General features: G+C 46.5%; 1 protein-coding gene across 4 annotated transcripts; it reads right to left on the bottom strand.

Moving 5' to 3' along the window:
* Nucleotides 1–924: 924 nt before the first annotated feature.
* On the bottom strand, nucleotides 925–20,467 carry ANHX (anomalous homeobox; the record flags this gene model as incomplete). Of its 4 annotated transcripts, none has more annotated exons than XM_080560078.1 (13): nucleotides 19,495–20,467; nucleotides 18,737–19,010; nucleotides 18,293–18,417; nucleotides 17,923–18,046; nucleotides 16,377–16,563; nucleotides 15,314–15,446; nucleotides 14,750–15,048; nucleotides 13,903–14,050; nucleotides 10,342–10,429; nucleotides 5,991–8,391; nucleotides 2,928–3,055; nucleotides 1,501–1,567; nucleotides 925–1,111 (listed from the first exon to the last, which is right to left on the bottom strand). In XM_080560078.1, exons 2-10 carry the CDS (start codon nucleotides 18,983–18,985, stop codon nucleotides 8,290–8,292), a joined length of 1,455 nt encoding a protein of 484 aa, XP_080416204.1. In that variant the 5' UTR covers nucleotides 18,986–19,010; nucleotides 19,495–20,467. The 4 variants fall into 4 exon arrangements, with proteins under 4 accessions (XP_080416204.1, XP_080416203.1, XP_080416205.1 ...); XM_080560077.1 differs by having other exon boundaries at nucleotides 13,903–14,053; XM_080560079.1 differs by lacking the exon at nucleotides 13,903–14,050.
* Between the last annotated feature and the right edge of the window lie 37 nt (nucleotides 20,468–20,504).

Here is a 20,504-nt window from a genome sequence, read left to right on the forward strand (position 1 = left end):
GCGCGCGCGCCGCGGTGGGGGGGGGCAGGAGCAGGAGCGAGCGCGCGCCCAGCCCAGCCCAGCCGCGGGAAGGCGGCGGCGCGCGCCGTGAGCGCGCGGGGGCTGCCTGCAGGGAGCGGGCGCGTCCCGCCCTGCTGCTGCTGCTGCTGCTGCGCCGCGGGGCCGGGTGCGGGGTTTTAGCGTGTGTTTGGCCGGTGCCCGCCCCGCTCGGGCCGTGGGCTGCATCGGGCGTGCTGCAGCACTGGCCCTGCCGGCCGCCCCCGCCGCACAGAGCCCCTGGGCTGCAGCACCCACGCACGTTTGGGCTCGCTGCTGTCAGCCCCACGGGTGCAGGGGCAGGGGACAGAGCCTGGTCCCGCTACCGCCACTGCTGCTCTCCGCTTAGCGTCGGTGCTGCTGCAGCGGAGTAGCGCCAGGGGCAGCCCCAACTCTGCCCGTGCTTTGGGCAGCTTGAGCCAGTCGAGTGTCACTGTCATTTAAGATAAATGCTGCAGTTGGGTTTTAAAAGGGACCGCAGGAATGTTTCAAAGAAATCCTGTTGCTAATTTTTAAGGAGATTAATAAATATTGATAAAAACAAGTGTTAGCTATATGTAGTAAAGTATGAAGATGAAAGGCACATGTAGGGGATTGTAAGCCGATTGCCAGAACAAGGAAACAGCTCCTGCAGTACTATGAAGTACACGGTTGTACATACACAGATGCAAGCTGAATAGTGCCTTTTTCCTAACTTAATTTTATTCTTACTTTTTCTAAGAGAAGGCAGAGACATATAAAACCTTAACTGAATGGATCCCACATATCAACCCAATTCATTATCACAATGGATGCAACACTTTAAATTTGAACGCAAAACATTGAATTTACCAAAGTATAAAGGTCTTTTATCTAAAGAAAACAGGAGCACGTTCTTGAAAAGGTATGATTCAAAGTTAAAATACAGATTTTAACATGAAACATGCAAGAATAGTAAGAGATGGGCCAATCCAAAATCCCCAGTCCAGTTCTCCAATTTGGAAACTGCAGTTCAGAGTAACTCCTCAGCAGAGATTAGTCAGCCCACAAAGTGTTCCAACAGCTCTGAAAATTTGTAGGGTCTACAAAATCGAGTCTGGTGCAGCAGTTTCAGATTCCCAAGGGAAACAGATCACAAGTATTTTTAAAACCAGTTATTCACCCACTGAACCAAAGAATGTGCATTAATCCACCAAACATATGTGGATATATCCACACATGCACAAAAACATTCTTTTTTTGAATTGAAGCATCTGTATAACGGCTATTTCTGAGTCTAAAGCATCTCAAAACCTCTTAACATTGAATCCACAAGGTGATTTGTAACATCATTGCTCTAAAATCAGATACATGTCTAAATCCAACACTTGCAAGGAAACCTGCTAAAATAAGGCAACCTTGTACGTAGCATCCCTAGAGCCTGACCTTAACCTAAAGAAAGTGACGAGATTGCATTTCAGACATACAAGGTCTGGGGGAGAGTACCTATATTCTCCTGTGTGGGACAGCGTCTAGTGTTCTGATCTTCAGCTGCAGCAGTGGCTCCCAGGATCTACAAAGGTACAAATGCAAACAAATTAGAGCTCAGGCAAAGAGCTTTAATTCTGCTATTTTATTTCTGCTGCGGTATTTGTAAACTGGGTTACAAAAAATAAATAGAAATGGAAATGTCAGCAGTCCTTTTACTGGAGTGCTGAATGTAGTGCCGAACACTGCCCAGCTCTGTCTCCCCTGCTAAGCTCAGATACCAGGCATCAGGCATGGTGTTGCAGAGCCCCGCGATCCCAGCCGAGCTCAGGAATACCGCTCCCACGAGGCAGGATTTAGAGCTGTTGGCACAGTGACCACACCCTGCAACAATTTGTAGATGGAGAAACTTATGGCACTGCAAATTGCACCATGACCTAAGGCAGTGGCTCCGCTCCACAGGCATATCTGATTATTGGGCAGCACCGACGTTCCGCAAATAGCTCCCTGCTGAAATGCCGTTCCAGTTCACTGCGCGGCTCCGCGCAGGGGCACCGGGGACAGCAAAGCCGTCTCGGAGGGAGTCTCCCAGGGCTGATGCTTAGCTGAGGGGACTGAGCTACAGGGCACGCTGATGAAAAGGAAACGTGATGGGGGAACAACCAGACAGCGTACCAGAGCCTTCCAGGCCCTACACCGCTGCCCAAAGCCTCCCCCTTTGGTTGTTCAGTAGCAGGGGGGAGCACACGCCTTTTGAATGCACTCTTCCCGAGACACACGGAACTAAAGCAGTGGTACTGTAACGTCCCTGCCACTAACATCCACCTCGTTCCTGCAGCAAGTCATCTCCCCTCTCTTCTGCAGCATGGGAATGTTTTATTTAGGGAACTGCTAAATGATACAGCCTTGGGGACAAGACACCGAAAAACTGAGAGAGCTGAGGCAACTCCACTGAAGTGGGAGTTTAACCGGCTTCCCCAGCACAGTAAAAGCAGTAGAGATGGGGACGGTAGGCAAAGATGGAGAATCTGTGGGCATCTGATCTTGGAAATGGTGGGACTGGCACTTACATGGGGGCACGATGTTCAAATAGTGCTGTAAGGACAGATTGTTTCACAGGCTCAGGACTATCCATATTTTTTATTGTTAGAAGCCTGGCAGCACATCCCCGCAATGAAGTGAGATAAGTGCACATCAGGGAGGGAAGGTGGTGTAACCAATGACAAGATCAGAGCAAAAGATACGAGTGGGTGTAGCTGAAGTGTGATGATTCTTTCCCAAACCACAAGAGACTATAATTTCAATGATATATTTCTGGCCAAACCATACACCACAGTTTAACAAGCAACAGAACCCTCTAGGCTGTCACAGTGTGTGTAAAAATATTCTACTACTTGTCATATTTCAATTTCATATTAATCTTCAATCATTCTCACAGAACCTACCTCGTAACTCAAAGGTAAAAGCCAGAATGAAGAGAGAAAGATTACGCCGCCTTAGTGCTGCTCAGAAGCAATGGGGTTCACGTTGTGAATTGTGGTATATTGTGCATCTATTCACCAACAGGAGAGCCCTAAAACAAAAGAGCAGCAATTTGTACAAAACCTCTGAAACTCTCATGCCCTCAAGGGAGAGGTTAACCCAAACCTATTTTTTGGTAGTGTCTTTAATATCACTCAGCATTCATACTCAGCAGCCTTTTGCATGTTCAAAACCCTGTGCAGACACGAGTTGATAAATCCTCAGAACTCTCTGGCAAAATGTGCTATTTCCAAGCATTTGCTCATTTCAGAGTCCAGTGAAGAATGAGCACTATGTCTGAATAAAAGATTATGGCAGTGTTTTTACTTGCCAGAATGATTCAGGGATATGCACAGGAGGCTGAAGCATGCTCAGTTGTGGGGGTTTCTGTAAGTGGCAAGAACACAGGAGCTAACTGAAAGCAGCTTTAACTCTTCATGAGCTGCTTCAGACTACAGTTTTTGCCAGTCCTATGCAGATACAAGAATGTCTTTTTGTCCTTTACGTAAAGGGAAGTAAGCAGAATTTACAAGCATAAACAGGGAAACATGAAAAAGCCTGCTTATCAGAAGCCTTCACCACAGCACCATACTGAAAAAAGGCCCTACACTTGAAAGATAAAAGGCTCCTATACTAAATAAATGCTGAAAGTCAAAAATAAATAAATAAATAAATAAAAATCCTGCTAAATCCCTGGGCTTTTCAGAGGTGCTGATCATTTGCAACCTAGAGATAAGATCAGAATTCAGATGCCCATCACTTCTGGAACCCCCCCCAAGACACCTCATCATACACAATTCAGATTCAACATCAGCAAACACATTTCAAAAATAACCCCAGATCTTTCTCAGCAAATGAATTTTACTCTTCTTCAAACTTTACCAAAGTGGATTATTTTGACATAAAAATGGATTAAATCCTACTGAAAATGATTGATCTGAAACAATGACCTTTCACTGCAGAACATAACACAAAAGACTTTGGGGATAAGACTAATGGAGTGCAGAGATAAAACATAATGCCTTTGCCAACATTTGCAAAAGTGGCCTCTTACTCTGGGTGCCCTACTTGAGCCTCTGCGTAAGTGCTCACTTCCTCTGAAAACGAGGCCCTAAGCAAGTTGAGCCAGGCGTCCAGAAGAGACTTCCTGAAATTACTGGCCTTGAAGCTGGCTCTCCTGACATTTGTGGGCCTCGGATGAGCCCATTCAGTAACTATGAGAGCAGGCAGGGGCTGTCAAGGGGGATGAGAGCGAGGAAATCTACTGCTCATGTCATTAATCCTCATTAGCGCTGTAGTGGATTAGTTCAGAGAAGTCATTCACAGGCAGCTGCCACGCAGGTCCTCTGTGCTGCAACTTCTATACCACATTTGTAGCTCAGAACTGCTGACAGGCATCAGCTCAGTCTGACCTCACCAGGCTTTGGGCCCGTTCGCCAAAGTGCCAAGAGGAAAGCTGCCCACTGGGATGGTGTCCTCACCTCTGAGGCCGCTGATTAACAGAACTTCTGAAAATGCTCCCAGATCTCCATCCCCTTTCTGCGACCAATTAGCACATGCGAGCACTGTTCTTTGGGCCCTTTTATTAATTTTGAAATTAAAAATATCTTTGTTATTTCTATCTAGGGCAAGCTCCTTTCTTTGCTAGGGCATGCCATGTTGAGGAGGAGGAGGAATGACAACAGCAGGTACAGCACATTCAGTTCAGGGAAGGTCAGTCACATGCTCAGAGTACTTCTAATTACAGCTCCACAGAAGAACAACATAAACACATCCAGAGCTCGCTACATATGGCAGAATAGGCAATCCAGATCATGATGGGGATGCAGATCACAACTAGGAAATAAGAACAAGGTGATATGCAAACTGAACAATTCAAATGATGGCACGGTGTAAATACAATGTGAAGAACCCCACTGTCCCTCCAAGGACCAACTCCACCCAGCCCCACAGGCAGAGGAGGCCAGATGCTAAGTGGCACCAGTGCTCAGCAGAGATTCCTTTGCCACATGGCTATACATCCAGCCTGTGCTTGCTGACAGGTGAGGAAGCAGCAGCCTACCTCTGAACTCTGCTCAGCTACCTGTAACTCTGGTTGGTCAGATTCTGTAAGATCACCTGCGGGTACAGCTGGCAAATTCTCATCCAAATGCAACTAACTCCTCAAGTGTTCTGTGCCGATTCTGTACCCAGGTGGTATGTGGCAAAGATGCTGGTGGGCTAGAATACACTGTACTTCATCCACGTGGCTTTACATCTCTTAAAGAAATGCTTTTAATTTGCTGGATTTCACTTATCAAACTTTGAATCATCTAATATAAGTTTACAAAGAAATAATAAGTTATTTCATCTGGGAAATGATCTAGAAAATTCAATTGTCCTCCAGAGAGCAACTGTGCCAAATCTGGAAATGAAACTCATTAAATGAAGTATGAGAAAAAGCTGTTATTCTGCTTCAGCTGCAAAGCCTGGCTCAGAGTTAAGTTTGGTGAGGATACTTGTTCTAGCACTCCTTAGGAATGGTGCTGGAGTGACACCTCTTTAAAATTAAACAGTCAAAACACCTGTGTTCTTGAACTATTTAAAAACTTAAAAAGGCCTAAGGACAGTGGTATCGTTAAGGCAGTAGAACAAAGGTCAGTTATCTCCAAACCCAAAATACCTGCATGGGCTGTTTCTTTAGAAAACGAATTATTAAACTGTGACAGGTGTCTAAAGTTTCTGTACAGGTGGAGAAATGTTCATCTAATCTGCATCATCTTCCTGACAGAAAACAGCACTACGTATCTGAAAGCAACTGAAAATACGTCTCCTTGTGAGAGGAGCTGTATTTGTAAGAGCTCCTGTACTTGAATATATCAATCTTCAACAGCAGGGAAGCGTAAAACACAGGCTTTCATCCGCATGTATTCTAATATACGATTGACTAGCTCAGTCATAATAACGGCAGTGACATGCCCTGTCATTAGCGGGGAGAAACAAAGTACCTTATGCGGCACCCCACACAAAAGTCTGTCAGGATGCCGTGTGAGGGCTGCTCACGGGGGCTCCCTCAGCACGCCAGCCGCCTCGCTGCTTGGCGCACGGCCGCGCCTTACTCTTTCTGCCACAGGCAAGCAGAGAAGCCGCAGCTCTCGCCCACCGCAGCGCCAAGCCCTAGGGGACGGATTTTACTCGGCGTGGCTGGGATGGCGCCAGCACCTCCGACCAGCCCCGACCAGCCCCAGCCCCGGCCCCGCCGTCCCCTCAGCCGGGGCGGCCCCGCTCGCTGCCCAGCCCCTCCCCCCCCGCCCCGCCCCTGCCGCCAACGGTCGCCGCGCGCCCTCTGAGGCGCCACGCGCCCGCTCCGCTGTTGCTATGGCTCGGCGGGAGGCGGCAGCCAATCAGGAGGCGGGGAGATAAATTTGTCGCTGTTGCTACGGGCGCGGCGGGCAGGGGGGCCAATGGAGAGGAAGCGGGAAGCCGGCCCGCGGCCGCCATGGCGGCGGGAGCAGCGCGGCGGGCTGAGGGTTCCTCAGCGAGCCCCGGCTTGGCGCGAGCGGACGGGGAGCGGCGGCGGCGGAGCCGGGAGGCCCAGCTGCAGTGCAGGGGCGGGGTGGCGAGGGACAGAGCGTTAAAAGGGAGGCAGCCCAGCGGGGCTGGGAGGGCTGGGATAGCACAGCCCTCACGGGTTGAGGTCGCCCAGCGCAGTGACGGCGCCTTTCCGCCCCGCGTTCCAGCCCCGGTTCGCGCAAAGCCCCATTGTTTAAGGAGATAAAGTGTGAACGTATATATAAGCATTTCCCTCACCAGTGTTCTGAGCACAAAGCATCCACCAAGAAAAGGGCATTTTATGCCAGACCCGGAGAAACGAGCTCTAGAAGTATCAGGGTCACAGCCCGAGTGCTGGGGGGTTTAAGAAATACCGTGTGTGAATAATCACCTCATACCCTTACCTTGAAAATGAACCCTTGAGAAAGAGTCATTCATAACCTTTATTTGATAACTATTACAAACAGTTCTGGAGGCATCTACTTTGTTCATCTCAGGGCAGTACATTTGACAAAGATTACCTCTTTCAAAATACCTTGCTATTTAAAAAATACCAGCAATAGTTACAGAAAGTACCCAAAAGGCTGCCCGATGACTTACAGCAGAAATTTTAAACCTGCATCAAAAGCCCGCTTTGCTACTCATACACAATTCTGCTTTTTAGTCTGAAAGCGAAAGAAAAGGAACAGGGCTCCTGATCTGTGAGCAGCACAAGGCAGTGAGTGCGACAGGAGGCCTCTAGGCTGGGTTAAACACGGGAAAGCACTGGGCAAAAAGCACAGAGTTGCGCACATACCCCAAGTGGGTTGCAGCTGGAACTGCCTAACCCCCTGGAGTAAGTAGACTTCAGCCAAATACAGCGTTAGCCCCTGCTCAAAGACGCCTAACTACAGTGTGCAGGAAACAGTTCGCACAGCTCACACTGCGTTGCAGGGCAAATAGGATGCGCTCACCTGCTGCTGCTGCGCATCACACTGCCGCAGACCACCTGAAGGGTGACACAATGGCCTGTGCAGTTTCAGCCCATCCCGATCAGGACACTGAAACGGATCAAGAGGCTCCCACCCTCTCCATTTATCCACCTTTTGCTGGCAATCAGATGCAGGCAGCGTTAGCTACCAATGCACTTGTATGCCCCCCCTCCAGTCCTGCAACTCTAGCACTGTAATTTCTGCCATGCTCCAGTCTGTGTCACCCACAGCACTACAGAGCATGGAACATTTCAAAGTGATGCCCAGCAGCACAACACAAGTGCAGAGATGAGGAACAGCAGTGTTTTACCAGCACTTAGCTGAGTCCTTATTTTCCGTGCCTGAGATAACCTTTATCTCATATCCAGTATCCAACTGTTGGGCAATGTAACTAAGATTTTATTCCTTCTGAGTAGAGTTTCACGTACCTTCATGGTGTAATGAAGGACTCTCACCTGACCAGTGCAGGTAGAACTATGCAACTGCCACAGAATCAGTGACCTGATATTTTAACGTTTACAGAGCAGCTTCAGACTGCTCTAGTGAAAACCTACAATCCACAATATACCTTTGGTTTCTTATATTCTTTGCAAAATTCTTCATAAAACTAAAACCAACTTCATAACTATTAGAAAAGGCCTTCATCCATCTACCTCATTATTTCTGTTCCTCAACTCCATGTCAAACTCCTCATTCATTAAAAAAAAATAGTGAGAGAAAAACAGGAAAGAACAGGGTGTTTCCTGGAGAAGTGCAGACCACATTGAGCATTGCTGTAGGCAGGTCACATTTGTCCCCCAGCTGAGAATTCAAAGAGCAGCCGTGCTGCCCAGAATGTATCATCGGTTAATGGGTCACCAACTGGATCCACTGGATCCTCCAGCACCTGAAAGACACAGCAGAAGAATGAAAGCTTCACCACATATGACCTTTAATGACACATTTGCTCAGTGTGGAAGAGCTCTTTAGGGCAGATGTACGGTGGCACAAGACTGTGAGAAGGGAGGGAATGTCAGTAGTGAAGGCTGTGCGCGTGAAGTGACAAAGTCTTCATCCCCCTCTAAGTTCAGGTGGAGTAATCCATCTGCACAGGGCATGGGTGTAAAAATGGCAAGCACAATCTGTGTACAATTCGACCCTTCATAATTCAGAGAAAAGCAACTGCCTTCCTTCTGCCCAAAACACTAGCTTCTATAAAAGCAAGTAAACAACGGAGGGCAAAACCAGGATGAACTAATTAAGAAGGGAATGATCACCTGGACAAGGGAGTTCTATTCATGAAGGGAAAGGAACATCTCCAAAATCGGTTAACTGGTTTTTGTTGTTGTTTTGTTTTACTCTCCTTTTAATTTTGATGGGATATATGACCCACAAAGAACAAATTGAAAGTCATGTGTGGTACAGGCACTGTACAGCTGTGGTTCAGACATGGGAACCAAATATCCACATATCCCTGCGACAAGCCCAGGGAAAGGTGATCCTGTAAGAAGAAGCACACCCAGGAAGCCTGTGGAACATTGTAAAAACATTTACCCATTCAAGCTCTTCCTTTTCCTACAGCACACATTAAAATTTGCAAAAAAAAATTACTCTTCTGAATTCCTGAACTGAATAACTATTACAAAGATTTGAAGATGTTGCCGTCTGACATCTGCAGGCATCACATGGTATCTTGTTCCCCATACCATATTGCACCTAGTGTCATGTTTCTATGCAGTTACAAAATCAGTGCCTAAATCCAAAATAGCAAGAGGAAAACACTAGCTACAGAGACTGCATACTCTGGAAATCTTAGAAAAGGCTCATTCATTATTAATGCCCAAAGCTTTCCTACTCATCTGGCTCCCATTATGGCTGGTAAAAAGGCCACTTTCCAAGATACGGATCTTTATATTGATGCTTTCAAAGGCTCAAAAGAGGTTCTGTTACTGCCCTGAGAGCTGCAGCCGCTTCCCATAATGAGGCCAGCAGATATGGTCTCCTGCTTTTCAAAATCTCTTTCAAAAAGGTTTTCTCCAGCAGCTGACATCGCAAGAGAAACAGAAATGGATGCTAACTCGTTGGTAGACCAATAGATTTGAAGCCAAAAAATAAACTTAACGAATAGCTTAAGCTACAGTTTAGATAGGGCTTTCTTGAGTCCTATTTTTAAGTAACAGTTAATTCATAGATGTGCTCCCATTCCCTTGAAAGCAGAACATTTCTAGTTTCTATTCTCTGCTGCTTTAAAAGCACCAAAAGGCGGCATACAGTTTGAACCCTGATCATGGAAGGGAAGTTGCTTCTTCTATCATTTCCTATAACAACACTGCTCTGTACACTACTCTCAGCCATCTCAGAGAGTAGTGTACAAAATCTCTTTTCCTCAGTAGTAACACAAACTCAAATTTAAATTACATTAAAGATTTTAACAGGTTTCAAAGAGCTGAGTCTAATTCTGCAAAACCTCTCAGAAGGGAAGGACCCACAAGAAACCATCTTCCCATCTTCTGTTTTTCACAGTGCTAGGTGAACCCTCCGTTGCTCAAAATTTAAATGATACTTTGGATCTACAGAGGTTGATTTGGCCATCATTGCAATGACGTGTTTAGTAAAATCAAGGTCTGATAAGCAATTAAAGTGACAAAACCAAAAAAAATCCTCTTCTCCTAGCATCCCAGCATCTGCTGGATGGTACTCAGAGAATGCCAAGCTTACTGATTCTAAAGATATGCTTAGATCGTGTATGTTTCATACAATATATGATGTGAGATTTCACATCTCCTGTGAGTATGCTACAGCAGGAAGGTGTGTGTGGCTGAGCTCTCTTCTCTGAACATTAGGTGCGTTCTCTTACCTGGCCTTGTCCCATGGCTTGGCTTTCTTCCATGCGGGGTGCAGAAACAGGTGGGCACTGAGGCTTGCCAGCCACAGTCTGATGGGAACTGGAAGAAAATATGATTATTTACAAATGCATTTGTATCTATGCCCTACTTACCACTTACTGCAGTCTGGCAGCAGGACGAGAGGGGCTGCTGACAAGACTATTCATTGAAAAGATAATGAGTTCTGTTGACTACAAACCTGTGTCATTTCTTCAAATTGTCACAGACTGAAAAAACAGATTGTGCAATGAGAGGACTAGCCTGACCAGCAGCAGTATACAGGACTGACAGCTCCATTTGCAACTTGCCTTATGCCCCTAGAACATTCTCCATAAACAAAGAGATGTCTACCAAAATGTCTCTCTCCTGGAACATATTTTAACACCAGAGGTCCTCAGAGTCAAAACATACAAAGGTGGCTTTAGACATAGCCACAACATTAGCTATAATTCTACTACAGCTTTTCAAGGCCATCAGCCGACAGTCTGGGGACATGGCTTCCCCATCCACACCTCTCCAGGGGCTCTGCCAACGTCTGAAAAGAGTCTGCAGGCACTGGGCCAAGTAGGAGACACTGGGTACTCGACGATGGGATGCCCTTTGTCACCAACTCTGTATCTGTACTCCAACAACACTGCCCATACCACGGCCAGGAATACCCCAGGGTATGAATAGCCATACAAGCCCAGACCAAAGGAATCAGCTAACAGAACTTTGGAAAAAAGTACAAGGAACAGGGTTGTTTCTTGTCGAGTTGCCCTTCCTTGGGATCCCCTCCAGGTTTCAGCGATCAGTCTTGGGATTCCTCTGCTGGAGGCTGCATTCATGCAGTTACATTTACTAATGACAAACAGACTCAGCCCCTACCCCCACAAATTCCTCTCATCCTTTTTCATTGCCCACTTACACTTTGACATGCACAACACCCTTAGCAACAAATTCTGTGATTTAATTATGCAACATGCAAAAAAGTAGCCTCCTTTTGCACATTTGAAACTTGCTGCCTGCCAGCGTCATGCATGTGGGGTTATCTGGGGTGTGAGCCTAATGGCAGGAGGATTCCTACTGTACTGAGCTGGCATTCCAAAATGCAGGAAGAATTGGTAAGCTGCAACGAACGTCTCAGCACTGGTATTTTCTAAATCAATAAGCTGGCTCATAAACGCAGTCTGTCTTGCTCTATAGAGTTCAGTGTGCTTTTCTGCTTGAAATGTGAGGCACAGGAGAGCCATATTCTGCATGAACCATTAGCCGTGCTACATTCCACCTGTTCCAACCAGAAGAATGAAGAGGATAAAACAACACTATCTGTAGAGGCAAGCATCTGTTTGGTGCCCCACCGGGCCCTCCAGTTCACTAGCTGGATCACACTCTCCTGTCAGGCAGCAGGAGCAGATGGAGACAGTCAGCTCCCAGCCTGGCTCCCCCTCACACTCCCACCTCACAGCCCTGCGGAGCGTGAGAGGTTTGGATACAGCCCAAGTGCGTAGGACCAACTGGAAAAAGCCCATAAAAGAAATAAACTGAAATTGGTCTAATAAGCTTTCAGGGCAAGTCCTTTCCAGGTGAGCACCTTTAAAACGAGACATGCAGATCAAGGTTCCTTCGGCTGACCTGCAGCTCTACCCTGGCACTTACAAAGCAGACCGACACAGGCACTGGCGAGGCAGCGACTGTCATAGTCGAAGTCCACTCCAGATGGGTGACCCTGGATAAATAATTTCCTTCTGTCTGCTTTACTTTTATCACCAAAGCAGGGATAGTTTCACTGCCCTGTCTTTCCAGGATAACACCACTCATCTGCCTCACCGATTAAGCTGTAGGCTCCTTCTTAAGTCCCTAGATGAGTGATGCTCATTGCAACATTACTGCTAAAGATGACTCAGGTGACACAATACTCCTCTCTAATCCAATAAGTCTGTTAGAGGGCACTGCCTGGTAACAGAGGTGATCCTCCGTCATTGCCCATCACTGCGCAGTGATCTCACCCAAGACTTCCCACCCAAGGTCTGCTGGCTCTCTAGAGAGAAACTGCAAAAAGGTCCGGGTGAGGTTGCAGCCTAAGCCTCACTCACTTCTGAAATGATTTAAGTTCCATAGCGTGAATGGTATTTTGGGGAGTTCAAGGTTCTGAGGGGAGATGGACCAGGCCACTAAACCAAGTAGGGTCTACAAACAGAGTTCAAATAACTGTATCCTCACCAGAAGGTGTCGATGAAGCAGCAAGTCCTGCCCCTGCCAGGAACATGATAAAGGGTGTATGGATTCCTGGCACAACTGACATACCCAACAAGGAGACATTCACCATAGATTTCTTCTAGTGGTGCAACATACTTTAAAAATAAACATGAGCTCACTCTAGAGTCAGAACATGCAATTTTACATCCAGCCAAAATATTGCCAGCAATTCCTCACTCGTCTTTCATAATCCTTAGCCACAGTTTAAAACTGCAAATCCCAAAACACAGGCTGAGGTGGGCTCACAATACCTAGACCTGGGTTCACCCCAGCAATTCCAAGAAGGGAGTCTGACATGAATGTGAACAACTGTAGGCACCAAGCCAACTGGGAAACAGAGGTAAAAGGCAGAAATGTTTATAGCAGGGAACTAACTGGGAGGCAAAAAAAAAAAATCTACTGATCTCTATCTCCAGTGAATCACTGCCTTCCCTTGTCGCTTTGACAAGCCACAAAGCCTCTCCCTGCCTCTGCTTCCTCATACGTAAAGCTGGAATAAAACTGCTTCTTCTGCCTACCTCTTTGACACATTATTGACAGTGTCACACTAGCACAAATGCTGGACCGGGTCAGGCAAAAGGGTTACAAAATGGTACTACTACTCCTGATCTGTCTTGTAGATCACCATATTAAAGGAACTTTATAATCTCTGTTTTGCAGTGTTTATTTTTATGTAACATTATGGAAGTTGTGTAACACATGGAAGATGGCACGGATTTTTGTTGTTTTGCATTCTGTGAATTTATCTCAAGTCCCAGAGAAAACCTGCTGTCTGAAACATTCGGTACAGGTGGAAAACAAAAAGGCAGAACAGTGACTGTCTTTCTGTCTTCCAATTTGGAAAGCTTGCACTACGGAATAATCTTGTCATGAGGTTATGAAGCTACAAAAAACTATTTTAGGATTAAGTACAGGCCCTACCAACCCAGCCTGCAGGGTCAGCTCTCACAGAGATCAGTGTAAGTTATGATTTTCTGCCAAAAAGAAAAACAGACAAATGGCTTAGATGCCAAACCTGCTTAAAAGAGAGGGGTTCGTGATGCTGGCCCTGAATCTCCTTTGTACTAACTACCTGTAAAACACAAATACATTTATGCAGCATCACCCATTTCCAACACAGAGATAAAAATATCTTCAGAATCTGATGAGGACAAGCGTAGAGTCAGGCCCCTGGAACGAGATGCATTACCACACTTTCTGCAGCCCTCTTCAATAGGGGAATCAGGACAAGGCTAGATTCACAACATCATTGTTAGTCCTGCCTTTGAGAAGCCCTGTGCTTTCCACTCCTTTACCTGTGGGGAAGAATAGTCTCCAGGGTCCCTAGCTGTCCTTCTCTAAGGGTGAAGCTTTCAACCTCTAAATCTGACTGCCGAATGATTCTTCCTGAACTGGCCTCAATAAAACCACCTTGAGGGACTCTGCTCAAGGGAGCTCTGATACCTGCTGAAATAAATGTTCGTATTAAAGACAATTACAGATAACATGACCTCAACCTCTGACCCAGCTAGTCCCCCCCTCTTTGCTGTGCATTCACCAGAGGTTGTGCAAGTAACAGTCACAGCACCTTCCATTCTGTAGACCTATAGCAAAAGCAGGTGTTAAGTATCCTATCAAGGCTATTCTGAAGAACAGGGACAAGAAAAGAGATGGTGGGAATGCTGAACAAGACAGGATAGGAAGGAAATGGAGAGAGAAAAAGCAGGAAGAAGAAAGGCAAGTGAGAAAGCGTTGCTGAAGATGAGCACCATGCTTCCAGCATCTGCTCAGGCAATCAGCACTTGCCTCTGAAGAATTGTCAGGGGTTTAAAAACCCAGAACCCTGCTAACTGGCAAGATGAGCAGACAGCAGCTGAATGGACTCCTCCAATGGAAAAGCTAAAAGAAAGTGCTTTTCCACCTTGCTGGAAAAGCACTATCTTAAGGAGGAGTTACAGTCTTAGCAAGATAGTAGGCAAGAATGTCTGGTTCAATACCTTAAATCAACAGGTTTTCTATGCTATTATGGGAGCTGAAGATAAGCCCTGCTCCCACTTGTCATGACGTGGGAGAGCCATGTAATTGAACAAGCATGTTTCCAACAAAGGGAAGAGAAGCTTGAAAAACTCTTACGGGCCATAATCTGGGTTCATTTTTACTAACCTTCTATATTTGGGGTCCACATGGAGCCAGAGACTCCTGTGGTGCTGGAAGGGGCCTGCCACGTGGCCAGACGTTCACCTGGGAAGATAAGGGACCCACAAGAGCACACAACAAAGTTATCCAGCTGGGGGCCAGCATCAGTACTGCTTGCTGCTTCTCTGGGCTGCAGGACGGCAGAGTTAAAGCAGGTTCCTGGTTCCAGCACAGCCTCACTGAAAAAAGCTACGGGTTGTTCAGTGACGTGAGCCATCAACGCCTTGCTTGTCCTTGCTTCGCACAGTGCGCTGCTCTGAATAAAGCTGTAGTGATGGAGGAAACAAATTAGCCAGACATATTGCTTTTCAAAGAGAGGAGACACCCCAGCTCAACCTTTGATTCCTGCCCTTGGCAGGTGGGAGATTAACTACAAGATGCTCCACCTGCCTGAAACTGGACATGGACCATTCCCATTAAGACTCCCTAAATAATGTCCCCTGAGAACTGAAATGGAAGTCAGTTCCATGACCAAGTTTAAGGGATGCTTCATCTCTGAACTGTTATTGTAAAGACTTTTTCATACATCACCTGGATTCCAGCATCTTTAAATACATTCCTTCTGGAGACTTATCCAAGTCTGTAGCTGACTGCTCCCACCCTGGGTCACAGGGCATGAGGTTTATCCCTGTCTGCTCAGAGTTGATGCCTACATAAGATCCACCTGAAAAACACAGGCCAGGCAGGCAAAGGAACACTAACAGTTACTCCAAAAAGCAATTAAATAACAGTCAAATTTGTGAAATGCAGCAAGGCCCTCTTTTTCCCCATGACTGAAGTTTGGTCAAGCTTCTGTGAAGGGGTACAGAAATACTGGGTTTTACAGGAGTGAACTGGAGCTCAGAGTGACCTATCTGCATTGTAATAATCCCCTTCATGTTCTGGGGAAAAGTTTATGAGCTATTATTGTGTTCCTTTAAGCCATCGGTATTTGTTGGCTTTGAAAGGCACTCTGCATCCAATCCAGCATTGGGAAGGCTACAAGACAGACAGAAGCAATGTGAAAATGGCCAGGCAGGCAGAAGGCAAGGTGCTGTGGCTGTGATGCACTGGATCCCTGCTACATGTAGAAAAAAGCAGGTGTCAACATCATTACGTGAACACACCGGCATCTCTTTCATCCTCTTCAACAGACAGTAGTAAATGCTGCTAACAGTGGTGATCATTGAGATCAAAGACAAAACAGCAAGTTGTGAATTATTGCTAGTCAGTCACTAAAAGAAAGATGTGACTGATACACAAAGCGCAATCATTTTGGTCCCAGACCAATCTGCAAATTCACATCCTGATCCCAGAGGCTGAGAGCTAAAACCTACTGCCTGACATGTATTTGTTTTCATTTGGTGCCCCTTCTGAGAACAGTGTATCTTTTCACCTGCCCTTGCGCAATCCTTGTCAAAGCTTGCTCCTCCTACAGTGACAGCCTCGAGCCAAGCGATGAGGCACTCCACTGAAGCAGAGTTCTCCAGTGGCCACTTGATCCCTCAGCATATAGATGCTGTTTCTGCAGAAGGAATATCCTTCTCTTCCTGAAGAAGTTTAAAATTTTTCAGCTTTCTGGACCGCATCCCAAGCCCATTAGGAAGAGACAAACCTGCAGTTTGTGGAGTGTAGGATCCTCTATCCTGCTGCTCCTTTGCATGGTGTGTCAAGGTCCCCTCAGGGCACAAGTAGTTAAGCTTTTCCTCACAATGGATACGGGATTTTTGACGTCGTCGATAATTTGCAAACCAGTTATAGACCTGAGCTGGCTGCAGGTTCATGTCCTGAGCCAATCTCTCCTGCAAACCCAGGTGGGGGGGGGGGGGGGGGGGGGGGGGGGGCGGGAAATCAAAAAGAAAAAAAAGAGTAAACCACATCCAAATAGTCAGGCCTTTCCCTTCAGTTCCAAAGACAGCCAGACAAATGAGCTTTCAAACACACCGGAGACATTTGTTCTCTAGGTCTCCAATAAGTCTATGTGGATGCCATTAAGGAGGCCGATTTATAAACTCAAAAGAGTTGCTGGAAAACAGATTTCACCCTGCTCTCCTAGACAATCTGTTTGTTAAAGGAAACCATTTACTGTTATTTTATATTGCTATATTTAAACACGCAACATGCTGCAAAAACCTCAGCAAAGTATGCTCTTTCCACAGAATGACAGCTTCACATCACTTGCACGACACTAATGGCATCAACATTAATGCATTTACCACATTAAGTAGTTTTCACAAACCCTGAGCAGCATAAACATCTGCAACACATTCACAGAAATAAATTCTGCTGTATTAAACTACTTGTTAAATAATGAGATGACATAAATGAAGAATGTATTGGGAAATTAACATACAAATTATTATCATAACCTGCGCTATTAAGTCCCAGAAGGTCAATCTCATTATGCTCCCAATTCAAATTTATATTTTTTTTAATGAAAATTTGGAAGTTGTTGCTGCTTTGTGAAAAGGGTATGAAATAAACCATCTTCACATTGCAGAACAATTCACCAGGTCATCCTGCATCATGTAAGAAGGGTATTGGAATAACTGAGCACCACAGGAGCAGACTTTAAAGTCTAAAGCTTTTACCTTGCAAAATAGTAACAAATAAGAGTTACTGAATAAATTCACATGTCACAGGTCACTTTCATTATAAATCTGTCCCTGTTCAGGTAAGGTAGATAACTGCATACATCAACACTGCCTTTTTTTTTCTGTCCTCAAATTCTATGAGTTTAATGTGATAAATTAGTACAAACATTCTGGTGAGCAAAATGGAATTGCATATAGGCTACAACCCAGTCAAATCAGAACTACGTATCACTATAATATAGCCCTTCTGAGTGATGGTTATTTCCCTGCCTGTGTTCAGTCACTACAAGATTAGACCTGCTAAAAAGCCCAGCAAAGAACTTATTTACCCTAATCTTTTTGTCCAAGGCAAGCAAAGTTACTTAGCATTAACTTAATTTGTTATTTTTAATTTTTATTATTACTATTTTTTTGAAGGAAACCTTTAGGGAAAGATCAAATATGGGGAATTCCAGCCCCACTGGGCTTCTGAAAACAGATCTAGAATGAAACCAGCTATAGATCCCTGATCACAGAACGCTGTTTTTCTGTGACAAGGACACTTGACTGGAAGAAGCATATCCTTACCCGTTGTTCCTTGTTTGGATTTGTTGTCACCTCTGCAGCAAATTTGTACAGTTGCTGGCGTACTTCATCTGAATAGTTTCGATTTTTCAAGCCCTCAGGACAAAGGGAAATAGGTGGAGGATTCCTGTGCACAAGAGAGAGGAAAATAAGGATTCCTGTACATACGAGAAAACAGGATCAGGAAAGACCCCAAAAGATTCATTCATGTTTAAGGGAAATATTCTTACATTGCCCCATGAGGCCAAAACCCCAAGAAAAAACCAGCTCCCAGATGCAGTCATTTTGAGATGTGCAGCCTCTGAATCTCTACCCCCTGCACATAAATATTACAGCAGAGAAGAAAGAACTGCTTTCTCCCATGCCATGGTACCTCTTCCTGCAACGAAATTTCTGCAGTGGTGTCAGAAAATCTCTGTGGTGTTTTTCCATAACCCTATGGTAGTGAATCTCATGCCAAAGTTGCACCAGCTCCTCCTTCTCTTCTGCCCTGCAACACTAAATCGGAATGGTATGTTAGAAGCCTCTATCACAGTAGTCAGAACAAAATCCTGCTTTCACAAACTACAACCAACTGCACGATAACCCAGTTACCTTTTTCCCCTTGACTGTTTAATTGTAACTGCCTGTAGCAGAGGCCTTACCCTGGGTTTCAGGTCAACCCATCCACACACATCACCTCCCACTACTGGACACCAGCTGGAAATGCTCCACACACTGCAGATTGGGAACCTCTGTTCTAAACCTAACAACTCTAAACCCTATTTTTCTGGCACTGCTTTTTGTTTCAATGAAGCAAGGAAGAACACATCCCTACCTCCAGGAGCTTGCAGGCTGTGTCATGCTGCCCGCTACGGATGTGAACAAACACACAAGCTCGGACAACGTGGATGTTAGTGAGAAAATGCTTCTTTTGTTTGCATCTCATCATGGCCCCAACCAGCTTCTCCAGATTAGGGGATGAGCTCTGGAGGTCCTGGCAAAGCTGCCCTGCTAGCTCCAGCAGCTTGGTGGGTGGGGGATCCTTGTGTTTGTTTCTGCTTAACATGGCCATGAACCGCTTCATCCTGATGTCCTGCTAGAAGCCTTTTCTATGCAATGCAGAAAATTGTGGTTAGATAAAAACTATTATCTCTTACTTTTAGCTCCTATGGTATGCATAAAAAAATAAAAAATAAATAAAAAAACAAAACCCTCTCGGAGGCCAGCGCAGGAGGGCTGTAGGAAGCCAGACTCTATGCTGCTCCTGCTCAGCTCTTACTTGTGGTGCACCCCAGGGTGCTGGGAGTGTTGACAGCTCTCCACTGCCCCCAGGTCCCTGCTCTAATCCCCATCCTCAAATTGGGCACCCCCCTCCAAGCTTCGACAGGGAGCACTGAGACTGCTACAGCTGAAGCCCGGAGCCATTCTGGGGAAACAAAGCAGGGTGTTCTCCAAAACAAGGCCAGGCATTACAGCACAGCCTAACTCGGACCATCGGGGCTGTTTTCGCCCCGTTTTCCTTGGGGAAAGGAGACCGGCACGATGCCCCCGTGCCCCCATCCTCCGGGCCAGGGGGGAAAAGTTGTTAAATACCTGCGAGCTTGAGGAGCAGGGCGAGGAGCAGGGACACCCCTGCGCCCTCCCGAGGTGGTGGGGAGCGAGTGGCGGCCCCTGCCTCCCGCTGCAAGGCGCCAGGCCCCGCTATCTGCAGGCCGGGCCCGGAGGAGCCTCCCCTGCTGTCAGCCTCCCCGCGCAGGCAGGGGGAGGCTCACCTGGGGCCGGCCTCCCGCAGGCGGGGAGAGCCTCCAGGACCCCGCTGACCTCGAGGGCCCCAGGCACGGTCTCCCCCTCCCCTTCCCTCTCTCCCCCAGCACTCGCTTTGACAAAGCCACAGCTGTCCGCACAACTACGTGCTCATAGTGAAGTTAGTGAAGTGGGGGTAGAATAGAGGGCAGCAAGATATTTTTATAGGAGGGTTTCTTTTTTTTTTTTCCCCCTTTTTTTTTCCCTCAAGATGTTAATGGGGATCAGACATGCCCGGATAATTTTCACACACTTGAAGGAACTGAAAGAGGAATGCAACTCAAACCCATCTTTTCTAGGTGGGTCCCATCTAATAACAGATGAGTCATTCCATGAGATGAGCCAAAACTGAAGCAGCCATGATTTTCCTTGAATCAAGTCTGAACAGCAGTGTGAATGTGCCAGCCCTCTGCTGACTCTGCTACAGCGAGCACAGCCAGGAGCACTGCCAGCAGCAGCAACCGCTGTGCAGCAGGAATGAACCACCACCCACACACCGTGCTGCCAGCCGCAGGCCCCAAACCCACCCCAAATCCACATTTCAGTATCTGGCTCCATGGGACGTATGCTACCTTTCTCTGTAAAGACAGACTGCGTATTTGACTGCAGGCATCTGCGTTTCGCTGCATACAGACATCTTAAAATCAGAATCCCCCTTTTCCTTCCCTCAGTTGCCTGTGAATCCTCCTTTGGCTCGGATGCCAGCCTAGCAGGATGGTAACTGGCTCCTTGCTCCTGCTGTGTGACACCGTTCTACACCCTGTGCTGGAGAGGACGAAGTCCCACCACTGGACTCTGAG

This window comes from Anser brachyrhynchus (genome assembly GCF_964034855.1).
Source record: "Anser brachyrhynchus genome assembly, chromosome: 17".
In the NCBI taxonomy this organism is placed as follows: Eukaryota; Metazoa; Chordata; class Aves; order Anseriformes; family Anatidae; genus Anser; species Anser brachyrhynchus.